The sequence below is a fragment of the Nelumbo nucifera genome, chromosome 2, assembly GCF_055504915.1.
Source record: "Nelumbo nucifera cultivar China Antique chromosome 2, China Antique-T2T, whole genome shotgun sequence".
In the NCBI taxonomy this organism is placed as follows: domain Eukaryota; kingdom Viridiplantae; phylum Streptophyta; class Magnoliopsida; order Proteales; family Nelumbonaceae; genus Nelumbo; species Nelumbo nucifera.
In genome coordinates this window covers 67,647,544-67,669,755 of record NC_142650.1, presented here as the reverse complement: position 1 = coordinate 67,669,755, position 22,212 = coordinate 67,647,544, and the positions used below count along the sequence as shown (strand labels likewise).

The 22,212-nt window shown below is 39.6% G+C and overlaps 1 protein-coding gene across 2 annotated transcripts in view; it reads right to left on the bottom strand.

Moving 5' to 3' along the window:
- LOC104601424 (protein SUPPRESSOR OF PPI1 LOCUS 2, chloroplastic-like) overlaps window positions 1–20,623 on the bottom strand; it is a 29,486-nt gene extending 8,863 nt beyond the window's left edge. The window contains exons 1-10 of one of the 2 annotated variants that reach the window (XM_088898414.1): window positions 20,364–20,623; window positions 20,184–20,250; window positions 20,066–20,101; window positions 19,799–19,943; window positions 19,492–19,650; window positions 19,325–19,395; window positions 19,151–19,229; window positions 18,916–19,031; window positions 18,671–18,818; window positions 9,050–9,119 (exon numbers count right to left, since the gene is read on the bottom strand). In XM_088898414.1, the coding sequence (XP_088754540.1) occupies window positions 9,050–9,119; window positions 18,671–18,818; window positions 18,916–19,031; window positions 19,151–19,229; window positions 19,325–19,395; window positions 19,492–19,650; window positions 19,799–19,943; window positions 20,066–20,101; window positions 20,184–20,250; window positions 20,364–20,397 (925 nt within the window). In that variant the 5' untranslated portion in view covers window positions 20,398–20,623. The remainder of the gene's footprint in view (window positions 1–9,049; window positions 9,120–18,670; window positions 18,819–18,915; window positions 19,032–19,150; window positions 19,230–19,324; window positions 19,396–19,491; window positions 19,651–19,798; window positions 19,944–20,065; window positions 20,102–20,183; window positions 20,251–20,363) is intronic. The other variant, XM_010264737.3, reaches the window with a different exon arrangement.
- Between the last annotated feature and the right edge of the window lie 1,589 nt (window positions 20,624–22,212).

The following is a 22,212-nucleotide window of genomic DNA, read 5'->3' as shown; positions in this document are numbered from 1 at the left end:
TTCTTGATCCTCCTCCATTTCGTGTCTTTCTTCGCCACCATAAGAGCCAGCAAAGTTCAAGAGCCATGGAACTTGAAACTGTGCAACCAACATCATCGGATTCTCTGAGGCAGATCCTCTTCATAAGCCAGGCACACTTGTTCCCATTGATATGCCTAAGCCTCTTAATATTGATCCCCTTGTTATTACTGATCTTGATGTTCCTATTGCTAAGAGAAAGGGTGTTAGGTCTTGTACTACTAATCATCCTATCTCTCACTTTGTGTCTTATGATCATATTTCACCTTCATATCGTGCATTCCTTTCCTTCGTTGACATGTCTCTATTCCTAAGAATGTGGCAGAAGTTTTATCCAAACCTGAATGGACAGATGCAATGAAGGAAGAAATTGATGCATTGCACAAAAATGGCACTTGGGAGTTAGTGGATCTTCCTGAAGGGAAGGAACCAATGGGATGCAAGTGGGTGTTCACAATGAAGCATAAGGCTGATGGAACAGTTAAAAGGTACAAGGCCAGATTGGTGGCAAAAGGGTTTACATAGGTACATGGAGTAGACTATGCAGAGACATTTGCTCCAGTAGCCAAGATGAATTCTATCAGGATTCTTCTTTCATTGGCAGACTGGGAACTTCACCAATTAGACATTAAAAATGCATTCTTGAATGATGACTTAGGGGAGGAAGTGTACATGACTCAACCTCCAGGTTTTTGCGCCAAAGGCAGTGAGCAGAAGGTGTGCAGGTTAAAAAAAATCATTATATGAGTTGAAACAATCACCTCAGGCCTGGTTTATTAAGTTCCACTTAGTTCACCAAATGGGGTTCAAACAATGCCAGTCATATCACACTTTGTTTGTGAAGAAAGGTGAAGGGAAAATTGTAGCTTTAATTGTGTTTGTGACAGTGATCACAAGAGACTAGAAGATTGAAATACAGAAACTGAAGAAATTCTTAGCCACTCAATTCGAGGTGAAAGATCTAGGACCCTTACGTTATTTCCTTGGGATTGAAGTTGCCTGCTCTCAAAAGGGCATCTTTATTTCCCAAGGGAAATATGTACTAGATCTATTAGAGGATACATGCAAGTTAGGGGTGAAGCCAATTGATTCAACAATTGAACCTAACCATCAGCTGGAAGACAGTCAAGGGGAGTTCTTCAAAGATGTGAAGAAGTTCCAGAGACTTGTAGGGAGACTCTTATATTTGTCTAAGACCAAGCCTGATATTGCTTATATAGTGGGTGTCCTTAGTCGTCAGTTCATGCACAAACCTAGGACAACTCACTTTAAAGCTGCAGAGAGGATCTTTAGATACCTCAAGAAGTTTCCAGGAGCTGGTTTGCTGTTCCAAAAACATGGACATTTGAAGGTGGAAGTGTATACAGATGCTGAGTAGGGGCAGTCAATGACCGAAAATCTACCAGTGGGCATTGTACCTTTATGGGAGGAAACTTGGTCACCTGGAGAAGGAAGAAGCAAAGTGTGATGGCTAAATCCAATGTTGAAGCGGAATACAGAGCTACGTCTCATGGAGTTGCTGAAATCATGTGGATAAGAAACCTGTTAGGTGAACTGGGTTTTGCAGTTAACAACCCCATGTCACTCTATTGTGACAATAAAGCTGCTATCAACATTGCTGCTAATCCAGTCCTCTATGATAGGATGAAACACATTGAGGTGGGCAAACATTTTATTAGAGAAAAACTTGTGAGTGGAGAAGTGTGCACTCCATATGTCAACTCAGAAAAACAACTTGCGGACATCTTCACCAAGGGTCTTCATCATGTGCAGCATAATGATTTGTGTGACAAGTTGGGCATGATCGACATCTATGCCCCAACTTGAGGGGGAGTGTTGAAATAGTTTACTTTATTTCTATTTTATTATTTTGTCTAGTTAGGGTCTGTTTGGTCTATTTAAAGTATTTATTTTATGGCTGTTATTGTACTTTAGTTACAACAGGGGCACAAGGGTCTTTTCCCTTTCTTTTTTGGTCGTCCTATAAATATTAATGTATTCTGGCGTCGCCAGTAATTCTTTTTGGTCGTCAATCTTTCTTCTTCTCTTCTACCTTCTCCCTTCTTCCTCTCTTCCCTTTTCTCTCTTATTTTCTGCCGTTTCTCTACTGTTAAGAGAGTACAATGCCAATCACTCACAGCATGAGTGTTGACCCCATATTTTATCCCAAGATTTACAGTACAGCCCCAAAAAGATTTTCCCTTTGAATCCCCTACTTTGCCAAAGTATCAGCCACACTATTGGCTGACCTCCTTGTTCGAATAAAGATTACTCCAGCTTCCTTTGCTAAGCAATAAATCTCCTTCATTTGCTTTCTAAAAGTCCACGCCCCCAAACTTTTTACCTGCAGCCATGATATTAGCAGCTTAGAATCTCCCTCCACTTCATAATTTTGGAAACCCCATTGCTTGGCCAGCTTCAGACCTTGAAGTAGGGCCACAATTTTAGCTCTTAAAGAATCAGCAATACCTATTGGGCCAGAGTAAAGTGTTATTAGCCTGCCCTCCCCGTCTCTGAATACTCCCCCAACTCCCCAGGGTCCCGGGTTGCCCAACAAACTTCCATCAAAGTTCGATTTTATTTTTTGGTGTGCTGCTGGTAACCATTATGTCATTTGCAAACTGAAGGTGGGTAATTGGAATGTCATTTCTTCCTATTCTCCATCCTCTTATCACATCCTTCCTATCAACAAATGAGATAAACCTACAAAAACACGTCAGCTATTAATGTGAAGGAACGGAGAGAGGGGATCACCCTACCTAAAACCCCTAGAAGCTAGAAAAAAGTTTTTCACAACTCCATTCACCAAAATGGAATAGTGAGAAGAGCTAATGCAACCAAACACCCAATTACACCATATCTCCCCAAAGTCACAATTTCTCAACACCTCTACTAAGAACTCCTGGAGTCCTAGTCCACCAAAGCATAAGCTTTTTCCAAGGTTCAAAATTTTGTCACGTATGGGACTATATTGACCAATATGTATCATATTGGTGGGTCACTGATACATAAAATAGGGGTGTTTCAGAGTTTTGGCCTTTTTCAAGGGGTAGACAAGCCTAAGACCTACCCCTTGACATGTTTTTGAAAAGAAAAATAAACTAAAAAAAATAGGTGACCCAAGGTTTGACTAATTAGAGAGGGGAGGGCATATATTTAATCCTCATAGAAAGGACTTTAGCTAATTATATATAATACTTACCAAACTGATTCATTGAAAGTCCTTCGGGTGACTAGCATCAGATTTCTTGGGGACTAGGGTCAAAAAAGTGGTATTGACTCCAGATCTGACTATATGATTATCTGTAAACTCCTTAAAGACATCACATAAAGCATCTTTCAACACTTCCCAACAATCTTGATAGAATTCTGTAGAGAACACTGATGTAGGCCCCACGGCTGTGGTCCCCACTGTGTTCGTGTGACAGCACATGTAACCTTTGTTAGTTGGTAGTTATCTTAGACAGCTTGTTTTTTCAGTTTATTATTTGTTTTATTTGCCATGTAAGCATTAAGGGTAATTCTGCCCTTTCCTACATCTAGTGAACATAACCTATAAATATTGAGAGAGTGGCGGCGGCAGATTCATTCGATCTGTCCCTCCTTTCAAAACCCTTGTGTACTTCTGCTTCTTCTCCTTTCTTCTCCCTCTTTCTTCTACTTTTCTCAATCCGAAATCTTTTGGAATTCAAGGCTGACTATAGTCTTGATCGACTACTTGGTATCAAAGCCTATCTAGGGTTTCTCATGTGTGTCTAGTCCAGCCAAACACATGAGAACTGTCTAGGGCTGGAAGCTTACAAAGGCCTGTTCGTTGGCTGATTCTTGGAGGTTACCAGAAAAGTTTAGCAGCTGTCCGAAGACTTGTAGAGGCTTGGAGAGTGTTTTGGTAATTAGGAAGAATCAGAGAAGGTTAGGGTTCAGGCCACGATTGAAGGTAGTGATCAGAGTTTTCTGGGTAAGTCTTTATTTTTCCCTTGAGATTGCTGTCAGTCAAGATAGGTTGGAACTAATCGTCCACTTGCAGTTAATCAGTTTTACAAGAGGTGGCCATGTCAGCACAACTAATCGTCCACTTGCAACAGCTGTAACAGAAAGAAATCAAAGATTGTGAACAGTATATGTAGTGAAGCACAAAGAGTAATAAGAGGGTAATTCTTTCGGCATTAATCTCTCTCTCTCTCTCTCTCCTTTCAACAAATTCAGGAGGTTGGCTCCCTTGAAGAGCCCTGAGTTAGGCAGGTTCCTAACAAGTTGGTATCAGAGCCAGCATGACCAACACAAGAAACACGTCAATAGACACCCGAGTGGATCAGATGGAGGTAGAGATCCATCGAATGTCTTCAGATCTCAAAGAAATGAAGGAAGGTTTCACTGCTCTCCTCAATCGGCTGGAGCAGGGGGCCACGAACAACGACAAAGGAAGCCAAGAAGAGCGCAGCAATGAAAACAACCGCAGAACAGGGCCGGCGGCAACAAGAGCAGCCAAAATCGATTTCCCCATCTTCTCAGGCGGCGACCCAACTCCCTGGATTCTCAAAGTCGAACGGTACTTCGATTACCATGAAACACTTGGGCAAGACAAGGTAGCTCTGGCTTCTACGCATCTTGAAGGGGAAGCTATCCTCTGGTTTCAATGGTACCGACGGGGGCACCCTCATCAAACTTGGGCAGACTTCACTGATGCCATGAATATCCGTTTTGGATCGTCTGGGTTCGAAGATCATGGTGAGAGTTTGGCAAAGCTACGGCAGGTAGGATCAATTAAAGATTACCAGATGGAGTTCAAAAAGTTGGCCGTGAGAGTCCAAGGGTGGACGGAGAAGGCGTTGGTGGGAAGCTTTGTCAACAACCTAAAAGAAGAACTGCGACTAGAAGTGAAGGCGATGCAGCCCACTTCAGTCATAAATGCGGCAGCGCTAGCAAGATTGTATGTGGATAAGTTCGCTCGAGCAAGAAAGGTGCAACAATCATGGGGTCCAGGAACCAGGACGACAGCACCAGTCAAGGAGGAAGGAATACTGGGCCCAGGCCCATTGGTTCCTCTCAAACGACTGACCTGGGCAGAGATGCAAGCCCGCAGAGACAAAGGACTTTGTTACAACTGCGAAGAGAAATTCGGGCCGGGCCATTGGTGCAAGAAACAAGCATTTTCTCCTCAAAACAGATGCCGAAGAGGAAGACGACCTCACCGGTTGTGGGGAATCTAACCAAGGGTGGGAAATACAACCCAATGGCACACCTGAAATATCTCTACAAGCCCTTACGGGACTTGCGTCCCCTCAAACAATGAGAGTTGTAGGGTTAATCCAAGGACGCCAAGTGTCAATCCTCATAGACAATGGCAGTTCCCTTAACTTCATAACTCAAGTCTTGGTGGATAAAATGGGACTCCCAGTTCAACCAACAACGGCTTTTACGGTTCACGTGGCCAACGGTAATAGCCTATCCTGCAATAGCATTTGCATGGGCTTACCACTAAAGGTTCAGGGTCACCAGTTTGCGATGGACTTATATCCTCTTCATCTCAGTGGAACGGACATGGTGCTAGGCATTCAATGGTTAAGACATCTAGGGTCCGTGATCTGTGACTGGGCCCGTCTCACCATGGACTTCACATCTGAGAACTATACAGTCCATCTACAAGGGCAAACATGCAAGGGTCCAAGGCCCATCAGTCTTGCAACATTAACAAAGCAAATAGGAGATCCGGATCAGCCCATATTCATGCACATGGACTCAAATTGGACCAGCCCATCTTTAGCTAACAGCAGCCCAAATGGGCCTAGAGACTTCCAAAGCCACCTACAACAACTCCTTTAGCAATATGGCAGCGTGTTCGAAGAACCCCAAGAACTTCCACCACACTAGGAGCATGACCACCGCATCCCCCTCATGCCGGGAGCTGCCCCAACCAATGTAAGACCCTACCGATACCCTTACTTTCAAAAATTTGAAATCAAGAAGCAAGTTCAAGATATGCTTCAGCAAGGGATAATACAGCCTAGTCACAGCCCATTCTCTTCACCGGTATTATTAGTCAAAAAAAAGGATGGGACGTGGTGATTTTGTATTTATTACAGAGCCCTTAACAATATCACCATTAAAGACTGATTTCCAATACCGATCATTGATGAGCTGCTTGATGAACTTAGTCAAGCCACCATATTCTCAAAATTAGATTTACAGGTTGGGTATCATCAAATAAGGGTACATAAGGAGGATGTTCACAAAACGGCTTTCAGGACACATGACGACCACTATGAGTTCCTGGTCATGCCATTTGAGCTGACCAATGCTCCAGACATATCCCGGCCATATTTACCTAAGTTCATCCTTGTTTTCTTTCATGACATATTGGTCTATAGCTCCAATTGGGAGGAACATCTGAATCATCTACAGGTCACCCTTGCAACACTTGAGGCCCACCAGTTTGTTCGCTAAAGAGTCCAAGTGCTCCTTTGGAAAAAACCAAGTTCACTACTTGGGACATGTTGTAGAGAATGGAACTGTAGTGGCCAACCCAGATAAAATCTCCAGTATAATGGGCTGGCCGCAACCCAAAAGTGTGAAAGAGTTGAGGGCCTTCTTGGGCCTGACTGGGTACTACCGCTGCTTCATCAAAAACTACGGCCTAATAGCTACCCCGTTCACCCAATTGCTGAAACAAGGTGCTTTTTACTGGTCAACCCAGGCCCACCAAGCTATTGAGCAGTTGAGACAGGCAGGTGCTTTTTACTGGTCAACCCAGGCCCACCAAGCTATTGAGCAGTTGAGACAGGCAGTTGCGAGCCCTCCAACATTACCATTGCCCGATTTCACAAAAGACTTCATCATTGAGTGTGATGCCTCCGATCAAGGTGTTGGGGCTGTTCTCATGCAAGAGGGGCGACCACTAGCCTTTTTCAGCAAGGCCTTAACATCACAAAAGTGGGCCAAATCAGTTTATGAACGAGAATTAATAGCAGTGGTCTTAGCAATCCAACGTTGGCGATCCTACTTGCTTGGTAGACGGTTCATAATTCGGACCGACCATCAAAGTTTGGAGTTCTTATTGGATCAGGAACAACAACGATGGATATCCAAGCTACTGGGTACGACTACATAATTGAGTACAAAGCAGGGGCTGCTAACCGGGTGGCTGACGCCCTCTCACAGCACCCACAATCATTTCAGTTACTAGTATCTTCCCCAATTTCTCCACTCCTAGATCTACTTCAAAAAGAAGCCCAATCCCATAGGGAGTTACAGCAGTTGAAGGCCCAAGTATTGGCAAATCCCTCAAGAATGATCTACTATTCTTCAAAGGATGCCTAGAAATTCCGGCAGATTCTGCTCATCTCAGGAAGCTCCTGGAATTATTCCATGCCTCACCCACAGGTGGCCACTCCAGCATCCTACGAACACAAAAACGCATCGCCACACAATTCCATTGGAAAGGCATGTGTACATCTATCCAGAACTTCATAGCCAGGTGTGCAGTATGCCAACAAAACAAGTCGGCCACTACAACACCAGAAGGCCTCTTGCAACCACTCCCAATACCAACCCAAGTCTAGGATGATATATCAATGGATTTCATCACAGGATTGCCCATTTCTGCCAGCAAAACAGTTATCCTTGTGGTAGTGGATAGATTGACGAAATACAGTCATTTCCTACCTCTACCACACCCATTTACAGCAGTCACAGTTGCTGAATTGTTCCTCCGGGAAATTGTGCGCCTACACGGGCTCACCAGCTCAATGTATCAGACAGGGACCCTATTTTTATGAGCCGTTTCTGGGCTGAGCTTTTTCGCCTGCACGGGGTTAAACTCTTCAAGTCAACTAGCTACCACCCCCAATCTGATGGACAGACAGAGGCGGTTAACAAGAGTCTCGAAACATATTTGAGATGCTTCGCGGGAAATCGACCAAGACAATGGGTGAAGCCACTGGGCTGAATGGTGGTACAACACCACTTTCCATAGCGCCGCTGGGATGACACCCTTCAGAGCTCTATATGGTCAGGACCATCCCCCTCTACTTCCTTATGAAAAAGGGACCACCACAGTAGCGGCCTTAGAAGAACAGCTGACGCAACGAGATGAGGTGTTAAAGGAACTAAGACATCATCTCTTACAGGCACAGCAATGGATGAAGCACACATATGATAAACATCCCAAGAATGTCCAATATAAAGTCAATGATTGGGTGTTTCTCAAATTACAACCTTTCAGACAGATTTCAGTTGCAAGCCGACAGTAGAACAAACTCAGCCCGCGCTATTTTGGACCATTTAAAATCCTTGAGAGAATAGGGTCAGTGGCCTACAAGCTGGACCTTCCGGCAACATCAAAACTGCACCCTGTATTCCATATCTCCTTACTGAAAAAAGGGCCGAAGTCAGGAGTCATTACAAGTGCGACCCTTCCCACATTTTCAGAACAAGGACAAGTGCAGACTGAGAGCCCGCATCATTGATTTCAGATGGGTGCACCGGGGTGGAAGAGTCATACCAAAAGCATTAGTTGTTTGGTCTAAACTCCCAGAAGAGGATGCAACCTGGGAATCCTACTTAGAAAGCAGTTAATCAGTTTTACAAGAGGAGGCCACGTCAGCACAACTAATCGTCCACTTGCAACAGCTGTAACAGAAAGAAATCAAAGATTGTAAACAATATAAGTAGTGAAGCACAAAGAGTAATATGAGGGTAATTCTTTCGGCATTAATCTCTCTCTCTCTCTCATTCCAACGAATTCAGGAGGTTGGCTCCCTCGAAGAGCCCTGAGTTAGGCAGGTTCCTAACATCCTACCATTCTTGTGAATCTCTGTACTTGCCTAACATCTTATTCCTAGCATGACTATTAGTAAAACATGGTTCCAATTGTATAGTAGCTAGTTGTACAGGAGTGTACTTGTACTAACCCACATTTTCACATACAGCAATGCACTTACACCTTCCTTTTCCAGAAAGAGAAATAATAATATATGGATTTAGACAAAAAAGAAAAGTTCAATTCTGAGAGACTGAATATTCTGCAACTCACCAGGTACATGATGACCAGAGCCCAAGTCTGTTCCGCAGTCCATGAAAAGGGAACCTTCCAACACCTTGCTCTGAGTATAATAAGCATGAATGCTATCAGTATTTGCAATATACAAACAAACATTAGAAAACAAAAAAAAAAAAAAAAAAGATTGTATCAAAACGTTGCAGATAAAGTTCAGAATTAAATAGAGTTCAATCATTGCAGCAATAACAATAAAAACAAATCATAGCCACCTTTTAACAAACTTATAACTGCGGGTACAAATCATTCAATTGGAGAAAATGACAAGGTGTTATCCCCTGCTTGTGCAACAAGGATAATCTATTCCAAGAAAAAGGAAAAGGAACATAAATTTACATTAGGACAAGTGCATGAGACCCTACATCTTCATTGACTATTTTTTATCAGTACCTACATCTAGGGAAGTCAATGGGCCAGGTTTGGCTTGACCTACGGGTGCAAATGGATTGGATCATGATCCAATCCTATTTGGTCGAATTCGGATCACCCCTGGTTGGATCTTCAGATCGGATCGGATTCAGATCATATATATATATATGTTATTTATATGTGCTTTATAAATTTGTTATATTATTTATTTTTTTATAAAAAAAATGTATATATATGACAAAAATAATTAAAAATACTTGTATTTTTGTTTTTTCTTTCTTTAAATTGGTATATTTTATTTTTTTCTTTTAATAATTTATTATTTTTTTAAAGAAAACAAGTCAGATCAAATCAGATCTGAAGATCCAATAGGTTTCGAAAGATCCGATCAGATCTTTGGATCGGATTTGAATATACCCTGATTCGAATCCGATCCGATCCATTTGCATCCCTAGCTTGACCTGAAAACACTTCAACCTGACCTGACCCAACTAACACGGGATTCTGAAACCCAATCCAACCCGACCCATCCCATCCTATAAATGATACACCTATATCTATACTACTATTAAAAGTGTGAATGAGGTCTAGATTCTGGAATTTTTTTAACTAAAATACCCTTATATTTTGAACTTGGTCTCCCCATATTATGAAGGCAAAAAACATAATTAGAACTACTACTTTTACTAAATTCATTATATTCCCCGTCATTAAGTCCTATATTTAAAGTATTAACTCCCATTTCCTTTCATTAAATTTTATATTTAAGGCACATTAAATAAATTAGCTTTGTTGACTTTTCTTGACTAAAACACCCCTATTTATGAATTTAGTCCCTCTTTAACTGTGTGGGCAAAAAATGTAATTTAAAGTACTATTACTTTCCACTTCATTAATGTTGAGCAGGAGACCAAGAAGAAGAAGAAAAGAAGAAGGAGAAAAGAAGAAGGAAGAAGAAGGAGAAGAGGAAGAAGAATAAGAGGCAACTGAGTTAAGGCCTCAACAAAACTTAGCTTCAGTCGAGTGAAGCTATCTATTTATACTGTTCTGGCCGTACATAACAAAATGTATACAAAATTACGAAAATACCCCTGCGGGTACTAAGCCTGTGTACAGTACATATAATACACCTGATAACACTCCCCCTCAAGTTGGGGCATAGATATCAATCATGCCCAACTTGTCACAGAGACCTTGATGTCTGGAATAGTTTAGCCCTTTTGTAAATAAGTCTACAAGTTGGTCTTCAGAGTTGATGTATGGAGTGCATACTTCGCCTGTGATGATTTTCTCTCTGATAAAATGCTTGTCAACTTCAATGTGCTTTGTTCTATCATGTAGTACTGGGTTGGCAGCAATACTGATAGTTGCCTTGTTGTCACAGAGTAGTCATGGGTTTACCAACTGGAAAACCCAACTCTCCCAATAGATTCTTTATCCACATACCTTCGGCTACTCCGTGTGCCATTGCACGGTACTCAGCTTCAGCACTGGATCTAGCTACCACAATTTGCTTCTTACTCCTCCAAGTAACTAGGTTCCCTCCTACAAAGGTGCAGTAACCACTAGTAGATCTTCTGTCACTTTGAGATCCAGCCCAATCCGCATTTGTGTAAATTTCAACCCTCAAGTGTCCATGTTTCTAGAATAATAAACCAGCACCCGAGAACTTCTTAAGATACCGTAGTACTCTCTCTGCTGCTTCAAGGTGGGTGGACCTAGGTGCATGCATGAACTGACTGAGGACACCAACAGCATATGCTATGTCTGGACTAGTCATAGAGAGGTACAACAATCTCCCTACAAGCCTCTGAAATTGCTTCACATCCTTAAGTGGTTCACCTTGACTGTCACTTAACTTATGGTTGGGATCAATGGGAGAGTTAGCTAGTTTAACCCCAATCTTTCCAGTGTCCTTAAGCAAATCTAGGACATATTTCCTTTGAGAGATGAAGATACCCATTTTTGACCGGGCAACCTCAATCCCAATGAAGTATTTGGTGGGACCTAGATCTTTCACCTCGAACTGAGTGGCAAGGAAGCCCTTCAAACTTTGAATTTCATCCTTCCAGTTACTAGTAACAATTATGTCATCCACGTATACTATTAGGGCAGCCATTTTACCTTTACTCTTTTCACAAACAATGTGTGATCTGACTGACATTGCTTGTATCCCCTCTTCTGGACTGCAGTATGAAATCTGCTAAACCAAGCCCTTGGTGATTGCTTCAGCCCATATAAAGACTTCTTCAACTTGCACACCTTTTGTTCACTTCCTTGAGCCAAAAAACCGGGGGGTTGAACCATATAAACTTCCTCTTCAAGGTCACCATTCAAGAAGGCATTCTTGATGTCGAACTGATGTAGATCCCAATTCAGATTGGCAGCAAGAGAGAAGAGGACTCTAATAGAGTTCATTTTGGCAACAGGTGCAAAGGTTTCTACATAATCAACCCCATATACTTGAGTGAAACCCTTTGCCACTAAACGAGCTTTATACCTCTCCACGGTTCCATCAGCCCCATGCTTAACAGTGAACACCCATTTACATCCAACTGGATCCTTTCCCTTAGGGAGGTCAACAAGTTCCCATGTGCCATTCTTATGAAGAGCATCAATTTCTTCCTTCATGGCCTTCATCCATTCTGGTACTGAGAGAGCTTCTGCCACATTCTTGGGAATAGGGATACTGTCAATGGAGGTAAGAAAAGCACGAAATGAAGGTGAGATGTTCTCATAGGAAACAAAGTTGGAAATGGGGTGTTTGGTGGTGCACGACCTAACACCTTTCCTGTGGGCAATGGGAAGGTCAAGATCATTAGCAACAGGGAGGTTGGGAATCAAGTTACCTGAGTGAGTATGATCTTCCCCCAAGGAATCTGATGGCATTTGAGGTACGGCTTTTGGATTCTCCTCAGCTCTTGAACCTGATTAGCCTTTACGACGACGAGAAAAAACACGGAAAGGTGGAGGATCAGAAGGAAGGAGAGAAGGAGGAGTAGGAAGAGGAGGAAGTTGAACCAATTTCTCCTCATACCTACACTCCCCCTGAGGAGAAACCGGAAAGAAGGGCTCATCCTCAAAGAAGGTAACATCCATGGAGACATAGAATTTCCGTGAAACAGGATCAAAGCAACGATACCCTTTCTGAGAGAATGAGTAGCCAAGAAATATACATGGGATAGCATGAGAGTCCAATTTTCCCCAGGTGGGGGAAAGGTTTTGGACAAAACACCGACAACCAAAAACACTGAGAGGAATAGAAAGAAGAGGGGCTTTAGGAAAGAGAAGCTGATGTGGAACTTTGTACTCTAACCAACGAGAGGGCATTCGGTTAATGAGGTATGTAGAACAAAGGACGGCCTCAAGCCAAAAACGTTTGGGAACATTTATGTGGAGTAGTAAACCCCGTGCCACTTCAAGAATGTGACGGTTCTTTCGTTCAGCCACACCACTTTGTTGTGGCGTGCGGGCACAAGAGCTCCGGTGAAGAGAGCCATGTGAAGCAAAGAACTCTGTGAGGTCACTATGAAAAAACTCTTTTGCATTGTCTGATTGAAATATTTGAATTTCGGTCTGAAATTGGGTGAAGACCATCCGCTGAAAAACTTGGATAATTTTTGGTACTTCCTCACGGGTTCGCATTGGATATACCCAAGTGTATCTGGAATAATCGTCAATGAAGGTAATAAAGTACTTGTAGCCACTCTCAGAAGGTAAAGTAACAGGGCCCCACACATCCGAATGCACAATGTGAAAAGGAAACTCAGATTTACTATTTCTTTGAGGAAATTGAGTTGTACAATGCTTGCTTAATTGACATGTTTGACAAGAAAAATTGGAAACAGACACGAACTTACACATTTCTGGGAAAACAACTTTCAACGACTCAAAAGACAAGTGACCCAAACGACAATGCCATAAATACATTTTACTCTTTTTGAACTGACTCATAGACTCTGTAACAAGAAGGCCAGCCGTATTCTCCAGCATATAGAGTCCATCAACCATACGACCTCTACCAATCGTCCTCCCCGAGGCCAGATCCTGAATCACACAATAGGAAGGGAAAAGTCACGGAACAGTTTAAGGAATTTGTAACACTACTGACTAAAAACAAATTCATAGGAAATTTTGGAACATGAAGAACATTAGAAAGAGTAAGGCCAAGGGGAAGAGAGAGAGTTCCTTGACCAGCTATGGGAGAGTATGACCCATCAGCTAGTCTCACTTTATCTCTTCCGAAAAGGGGGTGATAAGTTTGGAAGAAAGAGGGCATACCAGTCATGTGTTTTGACGCTCCAGAATCAATGATTCATGGAGAGTCAAGGTCGTGAGAAGCAACATGGAAAGCTGTGGCAGGATTACCTGATGTGGATGCAAAAGAGGTGGTGGGAGGATCATCCATTTGGCAAATTGTTCTACCATAAAGGTCCAAATGGTCATAGAAGGAGTTGACAATATCCTCTCTTGGATCGGATCCAGAGTAGTTATGTTGGCCATGTGGTGGTTGAGTCACAGTGGAGGTGGAGGGTTGATTCTCCCGAGTAACCATATTGGCCATGTGGTGTTTCTTGGTACCTTGCTGCCCGGGTCTTCTAATACCATATGAACCTTGCTTCTTAGGTAAATCCTGAGCCCACTTCGGTTTCCCATGGAGATCCCAACAAGTATCTTTGGTGTGTTGGGGCTTCTGACAATTAGTGCACCACAATTTTTCCTTATCTTCTGCTTTCTTCTAGAGATCTCCTCTCTTGAAAGAAGGTCCACCACTAGTAGAGGAACTCCCCTTTGCTGCCAACACAATTACATCCCCTCCGATGTTGTTCATCAAGTTCCTTTTGCTCTCTTAAGACTGGACAAGAGCATAGACCTCCTAAATTGAAGGAAGATCCTTTGAACTTAGAATTTGTACTCTGATGGGTTCATAGATAGGATTGAGACCATGTAAAAAGGCAAACACCCTTTGCTGTGAGACAAGTTTCTTATACAATTTTGCATCTTCCTCACACTTCCACTCAATGTTCTGGTAATGGTCCAACTCCTTCCAAATAGTTGTTAGATCAGAGTAATAAACTGATAAACTCCTCTCCCCCTGTTTACAAGTAGATGAAGCTGCTTGCAGTTGATAAATTTTGGCATAGTGTCGAAGTTCAGAATAGGTGGACTTTGCCTGATCCCATATCTCATTTGCAGTTTCAGCCCACATGAAGTTTTTCCTTATTTGCGGTTGCATGGAGATCAAAAGCCATGACATAACCACACTATTCTCCCGATACCATTTATCATGTTCTGCATTTTCAGAAGGTGGTTCTTTGATTCTTCCATTTATGTAGCCTACTTTTCCCCTTGCAGTTATGTATAGTTTGATCCCCCTTGACCACTCTAGATAGTTTAACCCGTCAAGAGGAACAACAGTCATAGGGAAGGATAGATCATTGTTCCCACTCATTCCATTCAGCATTGTGGAGATTCCGGATGTAGCTGAATTTTCACTACTCATGATTCTCAGTTCAGAAATACACAAAAACAAAGCACAGTCTTACAGAGTTGCAACAGTCCACAACAGGACACTTGCTGATTTTTAGCCCCACAGAGAACCAAGCACAAACACTACAACTGCAGTACTAGGGTTTATCACCTACACTGTGTAGGAGTCCACAAAACACTATACGAACTGCACATGCAGTGTAACCAGGTCTGAAAGACCTACAGTTTACAACCTTGATACAGCTTCTCAGCCCAAAAAAAAAGTTACAGTAGGAGCAGCAATACGAGTGGTGATTCACCACACCTAATCGGTTGATATCCACTTTCCAAGGCAGCCGAACAGTCACTCAAGTTCTAGGGTTCATCAACAGCCCCTTAGAGTGCAAACTAGGGCAACATACAATCGGAGGAAGGGGAACAGTCCCTACTCAGATTCTGGAACATTAACAGTCGTGCAAGAAGCCATAAACAGGAAGATAGAAAAAAAAATCTCAGTACCAGCAATAGGCAGCACAGTCATCAGTCATGAACTCAAACTTCCCTTCAGGTCAGATTGCAACAGGCAGTTCAGTCATGAACTCGAACTCTCCTTCAGGTCAAAGCCTTCCTTCGAACATCTAGGATGGATTTCTACAGTCCTCTTAGCCGAAGCAACCCAGTTACCAGCAAAAATACATGTATCCGAACCCTTTTTCTGTGCTAGGAAGTTGAACAGTCAGCATACTTGTAGCAGAGCCCTACTCAGTAGTGGAGACTAACCGCAGCATTAGAAAAGCTTCCTCTTCCTTGTCTTCGAGCATCAGTACTATAACTCCTTCGCAGCAAAGGGGAGAGACCTCAGCTAGTTGTTTTTTAGGCATGGATGAGCCTGCTCTGATACCATGTTGAGCAAGAGACCAAGAAGAAGAAGAAAAAAAGGAGAAAAGAAGGAAGAAGAAGGAGAAGAGGAAGAAGAATAAGAGGCAACTGAGTTAAGGCCTCAACAAAACTTAGCTTCAGTCGAGTGAAGCTATCTATTTATATTGTTCTGGCCGTACATAACAAAATGTATACAAATTTACGAAAATACCCCTGCAGGTACTAAGCCTGTACATATAATACACCTGATAACAATTAATATGTTCAAAACCAACACGAAAAATAATTAAATAAACAACCTTTTGTCTAAGTGGCAAGTAAATAGTTCAACTATCTGTGTCAAATGGGTCAACCAATGTTCTCATAGTTAAATAGTAAAAATATAAATATAAATAATACAAAAAGTATACAAAATTGTGAAAATTTTTAAGCACTTCTCTAATGTTATCTATTTATCATATCAACAACAATAAGCATGCTAAATAAAAGTATTTTTATTCAATGGAAATGAAATACAAGATTTAAAATTGATCCAAAAATGAAACCATTCCTATTCAAGTGGTGGGTCAATGTTTCAACCTTTTATGTCAAATGGATCAACCCATGATATCATAAATAAATAATAAAAATTTTAAAAAATGATAGGGACACAAAAATTATTAAAAAAAAATATAAAAAATTGTAAAAAAAACATTTGGGTGCATCTCTAATATTATGCATTCATCATATTAAACAAAAATAATATGATAGATAAGAGTCATTTTTATTAATGATAGAAATAGGATTAAAAAGTAAACTAACTTAAAAAGAAAACTGTTTTTTGCATCTAATTGATGATCAATGGTCCATAGGGAGGAGGCAAATTAGGTGGGCTTAACTCCAGCTCGAATCGACCCAGCTCATACTTTTAGACAGGCTAGCTCGTTCAAATGGTTTGAATGGTTCAACTGTCCAAGTAACTCCAATTTGAAAACATTGGTTTGAAAATAGGTGACCTGACGATGAACTATGACTAGACCTGAGTCACCCAACCCAATCCAGATTCTTTTTCAGGTTGGATTGGTCTGCCTTCTGGTTCGGGTTGCTAGATAGGAGACCCTAGCTTGCTTTTTGGGTTGGGTCGCTTTTTTCTGGGTCTAATTGTTATCATGCCATTGGTTAGGAACACAAGAAGGATGATGATGCCTAAATGGATGGTGTGTCCATGTCAAACAAATTGAATCACATGAGAAACTTAAACATTTTTTATTAGTCATAAGTTGTGGTATGTGGACTCTCCTATATGGATGATGTGTCCATGTCAAACAATGTTAGTCTGTTAAAGCCTGACACTCTATGTATTCTTAAGGACACTTCTATGTACAATTTCCTTTTTACCTCCTTTTGTACTTGACATAAATGAACAGCTAATGTACAAGATAAATGTCATTTTTCATATCAAATATTACTTGGTGATAAAGACAACATTTTAGGCATTTTTTGCAGCTATAAATAAAGGCCATTATGGTCCCAACTATCTAGGGTCTGCAAAATGGTAGACTGGATAGGATCCTAACCTTTGACATTTTATTGCACAAAGTGGCTGCTCTCATACTCAAACCCATATTTTAATGCTTGCCATCCCAAGATTTTACCATTAATTTTAAAATTCAAAAACTATGAACTATTCTAACAGTAGATACATTCCCATAGATGTATCCCAATTCCCAACATTTTAGAAGGCAAAGTGAACACATAGGTGCATAGGAAAGATGCGTTTTAAAGCATATGCCTTGCTTGAACCTAGGCACAATCCCTTTCAAAAGACATGCACCTTGCACCTCAACCCAGGTGCACACCATTTTAAAATATGCCTCTTTTGTTATTTTTGTAGATTCTTATATGCTCTACACCTTTGTAATGGTTGTTCAACTTCTAAATTACCTTTTATTGCTGTTTGTACACTATTAATGGTCTATTAACTTTTAAAATTGGAAAAAACAAAGGCCTCTCACATACCTAAAGCCTTGGTTCTTAATAGGATCTCAAATAGTAAAATTTTCACTGAAGAAGCAACAATAATACAACCAATATCTGATCCCTAATCCTAAAATAGAATAAATTACAACTAAAACCACAAAATCAACCCCTTTATATATACTATCCAAAAATTTAGGTCAAGGGTGCTATCCCAACTTACAAGGACATGTTTGGGCTTGCCTAAAGAGGCCTTTATGGAGACAAAGGGCTGATCTCCTAGGGTTGGGAATACAATATGTTTAACATCAAACTAGCTACCTGAAATAATGCAACCATGAGATAAATAAACAAATTAAAAGTTTCGCATACTTGAATTGCGGAGTGCTTAAAGGACTTTGGTATGATCCAATTTGTTTGCTTTCACTTCCACATTTTCACTTATAATATGTTTTATATATCACAATTATTATGTATTTCAATTTGAAACAGTAGGCTTTTCCAAACATTTTAATTTCTTTTAAAATTCATGTTTGTATTTTATGTATTACTCTTTTTTTTATTTTTCAAAAATTTATGTCTTGCTTTGAAATGGCACCCGCCTCACCTTGTGTCGTAGGTGCTAAAAGGCTCTTAGACTTTCATTGCACCTTGCAGTTTTAAAACACTGGCATGTCCACGAGTACATGTTTTCTCATCTTGCTAAGTCAAACTCTTGGACATGCGTCAGACTTCAACTCCCATGTTCACATGCATGCAAAACTAGTCATAAGCAACTTAGATATGTGATGTAAGAAAGATATGCTCTGCTAGGAAACCAGGTATAGAATATCAGAACTCTACTAAAGTTTCAATACGAGAAAATTACAAGAGTTCATATTCAGAAATTGGGGTCCTCAAATGAAAGGATAAAGCTTCACATACCAAAGGGAATGTCAATTCACTGTTTATTATCAGACATGATCTACCAGATCCAACTGCACCCTCACCATAACCTCGAACACTACCAAGACCCCCAATTGCAAATGCTTGATATGGTGCCATGTCCCCTACAATGGAACCACCTGTCAATCTGTTGATGAAAAAGGTTAGAACCATAACAAGAAAGGAGTAAACAAGAATTAGGCAATACTTATATCCCAAATGCACCAAAAAGAAGTTCTGTTCACCTTGCTAAGAAAAATGTAGGCCCAATTTTAAGTCCCTTTGATGCAACAAGTTTGAATCGGTTGAAAATTAGCCATTTAGATAGCAAAGGGATTCCTTGTTCAATTTGTAGAGTCAACTGAACCACAGAACAACAAAGTTAATGAATTAAAAAATGTCTTATCCTTGGTTTTAGGGTATGGAATTTATATTACAGTGAAAAATACATGTTTAAGATGAATAAAACAAATAATTTACTTGAGAGAAACTGCAGTCATTTGCCTTTGCATAACAGGACTCCTGCTTCAGAACTACCATATTATCATGTGGACCACCACTGCATAAAGAGTTAAAGGCATTTGAGACAGAAAATTTATAGTCAATTCTTCAGCTTAATTTGAAGATTAACAAATCACTGCAACCAATAGTTACCTGCAGGTCACTGGAAACCCATCAAGATCTCTGCATATGGAATGACCATCATCATTGATTGGACGAACATGCTAATGTAAAATACAGCCAATGAATGAATTAATGACTAGAATTTGCTGTTGAACCTGAAATAAGAAACTATGAAGACTATAATAAGAGAGATCCACCTCAAACTTTATGCTGGTTGTGCTGCTCCACTTGGAACTTGCAGGCTCATTCAGGTCCACCCCTGCTGAGAAGCGGCACAAATTAACACCTCCACTTCCTGAGCGCGAAAAGTTGTCAATGGGAAAACCATGGACCCCAATCTCGGGTGAAGTTGAATGCTGGAGATACCAAACATTTAAATTAGACACAACAATGTAGACTGAATATAACTCCAAACTCCCCAATTTGGTTTTCAACGTCCAGAACTGAAACAGTTCATGCCACCATTCTTTCCGTTCCACACCCAAAAAAAATGCAGGAGCAAACCTGAATGACAAAGGACTGTTGAGCGAGCCATTTGGACCTCGGCCTCCTATAAGCTACCAAAACACTGGAATCATAAAGTCCCTTATCCCAAGATACGTCAAGCTTCTCGCTTCCACCAAACAAATTGGGATGTTTTATGCAAACACTACAATGAACAGAAAAAACTCAGAAAACCAAAATCAAAACAAACAACAAAATAGAAAAATGACGATAAATCCGCTATCCATCTTCAAGTATAAAGTATAAACAACATAACTAACACCATACCTCCCAATAATCAGAGAAAGCGGATTTCCATTGTCCCTAGAGAAAACCAAATTCCAGGTGAAGGGTTGCAAGGAATAGAACCAAAGTGAAATAAGAGAGAGAAGGAGGGAGGAAAAACCTGAGAGTAGGAAGCATCAAAGCTGCACACAGCTTGTTAGTGAAATCAATGTTGACATCAATCTTAGCTGTGGACAGAAAAAATGGCGTGAGAACAACTAACAATAAGAAGAGTAACAATTAGTGATATTTATTGTGGTTATGGTTTTCTCTTTACGTTAAGTTTTAAGCAAGTATTAACCTTTGCCGGCATGGATGCTCTTCTGAGCTCCCATCCCATCACTTCAGCAACCATTAAACGGAATTTGAATTGCGAAAATCTTTCAATTCTCAAACGGATGAACGGGGATTGGCTCTGTTGGTCAAGCAGAGAGAGAGAATCTGCACGCGTTGCTTATGGTTTGCGTGGAGAGCTTCGGAAGGACGAAGGAGACCGTTCAAGTTTTCCGGAAATTGGGATTTGGGAGTCTTGTTTTCTCTGCGCCTGCAAAGGGAGATTTACGGCCAATGTTGTGCACGTAGGTTGGTGGGACCCATTATCTACTATTGAATGGATTTCAGCAAGGAAGATTTCGAACCCATCTACATTGACCCGATGTAAGGCTGCAATCGAAGAATCGGGCTCTAATCGATTCCGGGCTTGAGTTGATTAAGCTCACTTTTGGGATAAGCTTGATTAGTTAGTTCGATCAATAAAAAATTCGACCAGAAAGCTCACAGGTTTGGAGTTTGGTTTGATTAATATATATACACTAATAATGTGGTAATTTTATATAATGATAATCATAATAATAATGTATCCAATTTTTTTATAAATTTTATATATTTTTTTTTGTTTTTTATTATTAATTAGATGCAAATTGAAAATCCAATTTTGATTACATAAACATTTCATCTAAATATGTGATAATCGAATCGAGTTGTGAAGTTTTGCTTGGCTAGATTCTTCTTTTATAATATTTAATATTTTTTGTGTATCTTTTTTTTTTGTTCATTTATCAAAAAAAAATGTAAGATTTAAATAGAGAGGATTTAATGGAGGTGAAAACTAATAGTTTAGTTTACAATTTAAACTCATAATTAAATAGGAACTAAATTCAAAATTGAATATTTTAGTCAAAAGAAAGTTACACAATCTTATTCATATTTTTAATAGTGGTGTAAACATAGAATTATAGATATTTTTTTATTTTTTTATCTTTTTTGTATTTTTGTGTATAAAAATAATTCTAATATGTCACACTTACTTTATGTTTAATATGATAAATCAAAGATTAACATATTGGTATCGGATATTGTATCGGAGAATTTGGATATGGATACGGATACACTTTGGAAATGCATGAATGTGGATGAAAAATATGAAAACAGATGGATACATTAGGGAAATACATAAAAATTCCACAAATACATTAATAACACTAAATTTAAGACCAGAATATTCACAAATAATATATAAATACATAGAAAATGTATATTTTAATGGTATATATGAAAAAAAATATTTTAATTAATATATCGGGATACCTAGATATCATATAATTTTATTTATAATGCATCAATCAAGAGTCCGAGACACTAAACACATGTGCATATTATATTTTAATTATTATATCACTTTTTTATTTTACTATTTTAATTTTTAACATTAACAAAAAAACAGCTAAATATTAAATTCTCAAATGCAAAATAAAATACCAATTAATAATTCACAAAAATATAATATTAACTTAAAGTATATCAAATTTGTTAAAGTTTCTAAGATACATTCCCTATACAAATTCATAATTTTTAATTACTAAAAAAATATTTCATTGTTAATATTTTTATTTATATAAATAATTCGAAATAAAAAATAATTTATTGAAATAAATGTAGATTAGTGAATTTGATAGATTCAATTTAATATTATACTCTTCAATATTTTGTAAACAATACTTTTATTTTTTATAAATAATAAATATGTTGTTATTACTTATTAATGTAAATTAAAATATTAAATAATAATTTTTAAAAATATATAAAAAATTAAAATGCATATCATGTGTAATTTAAACATTGAAATAATCATTTTATTATTAATATTTTAT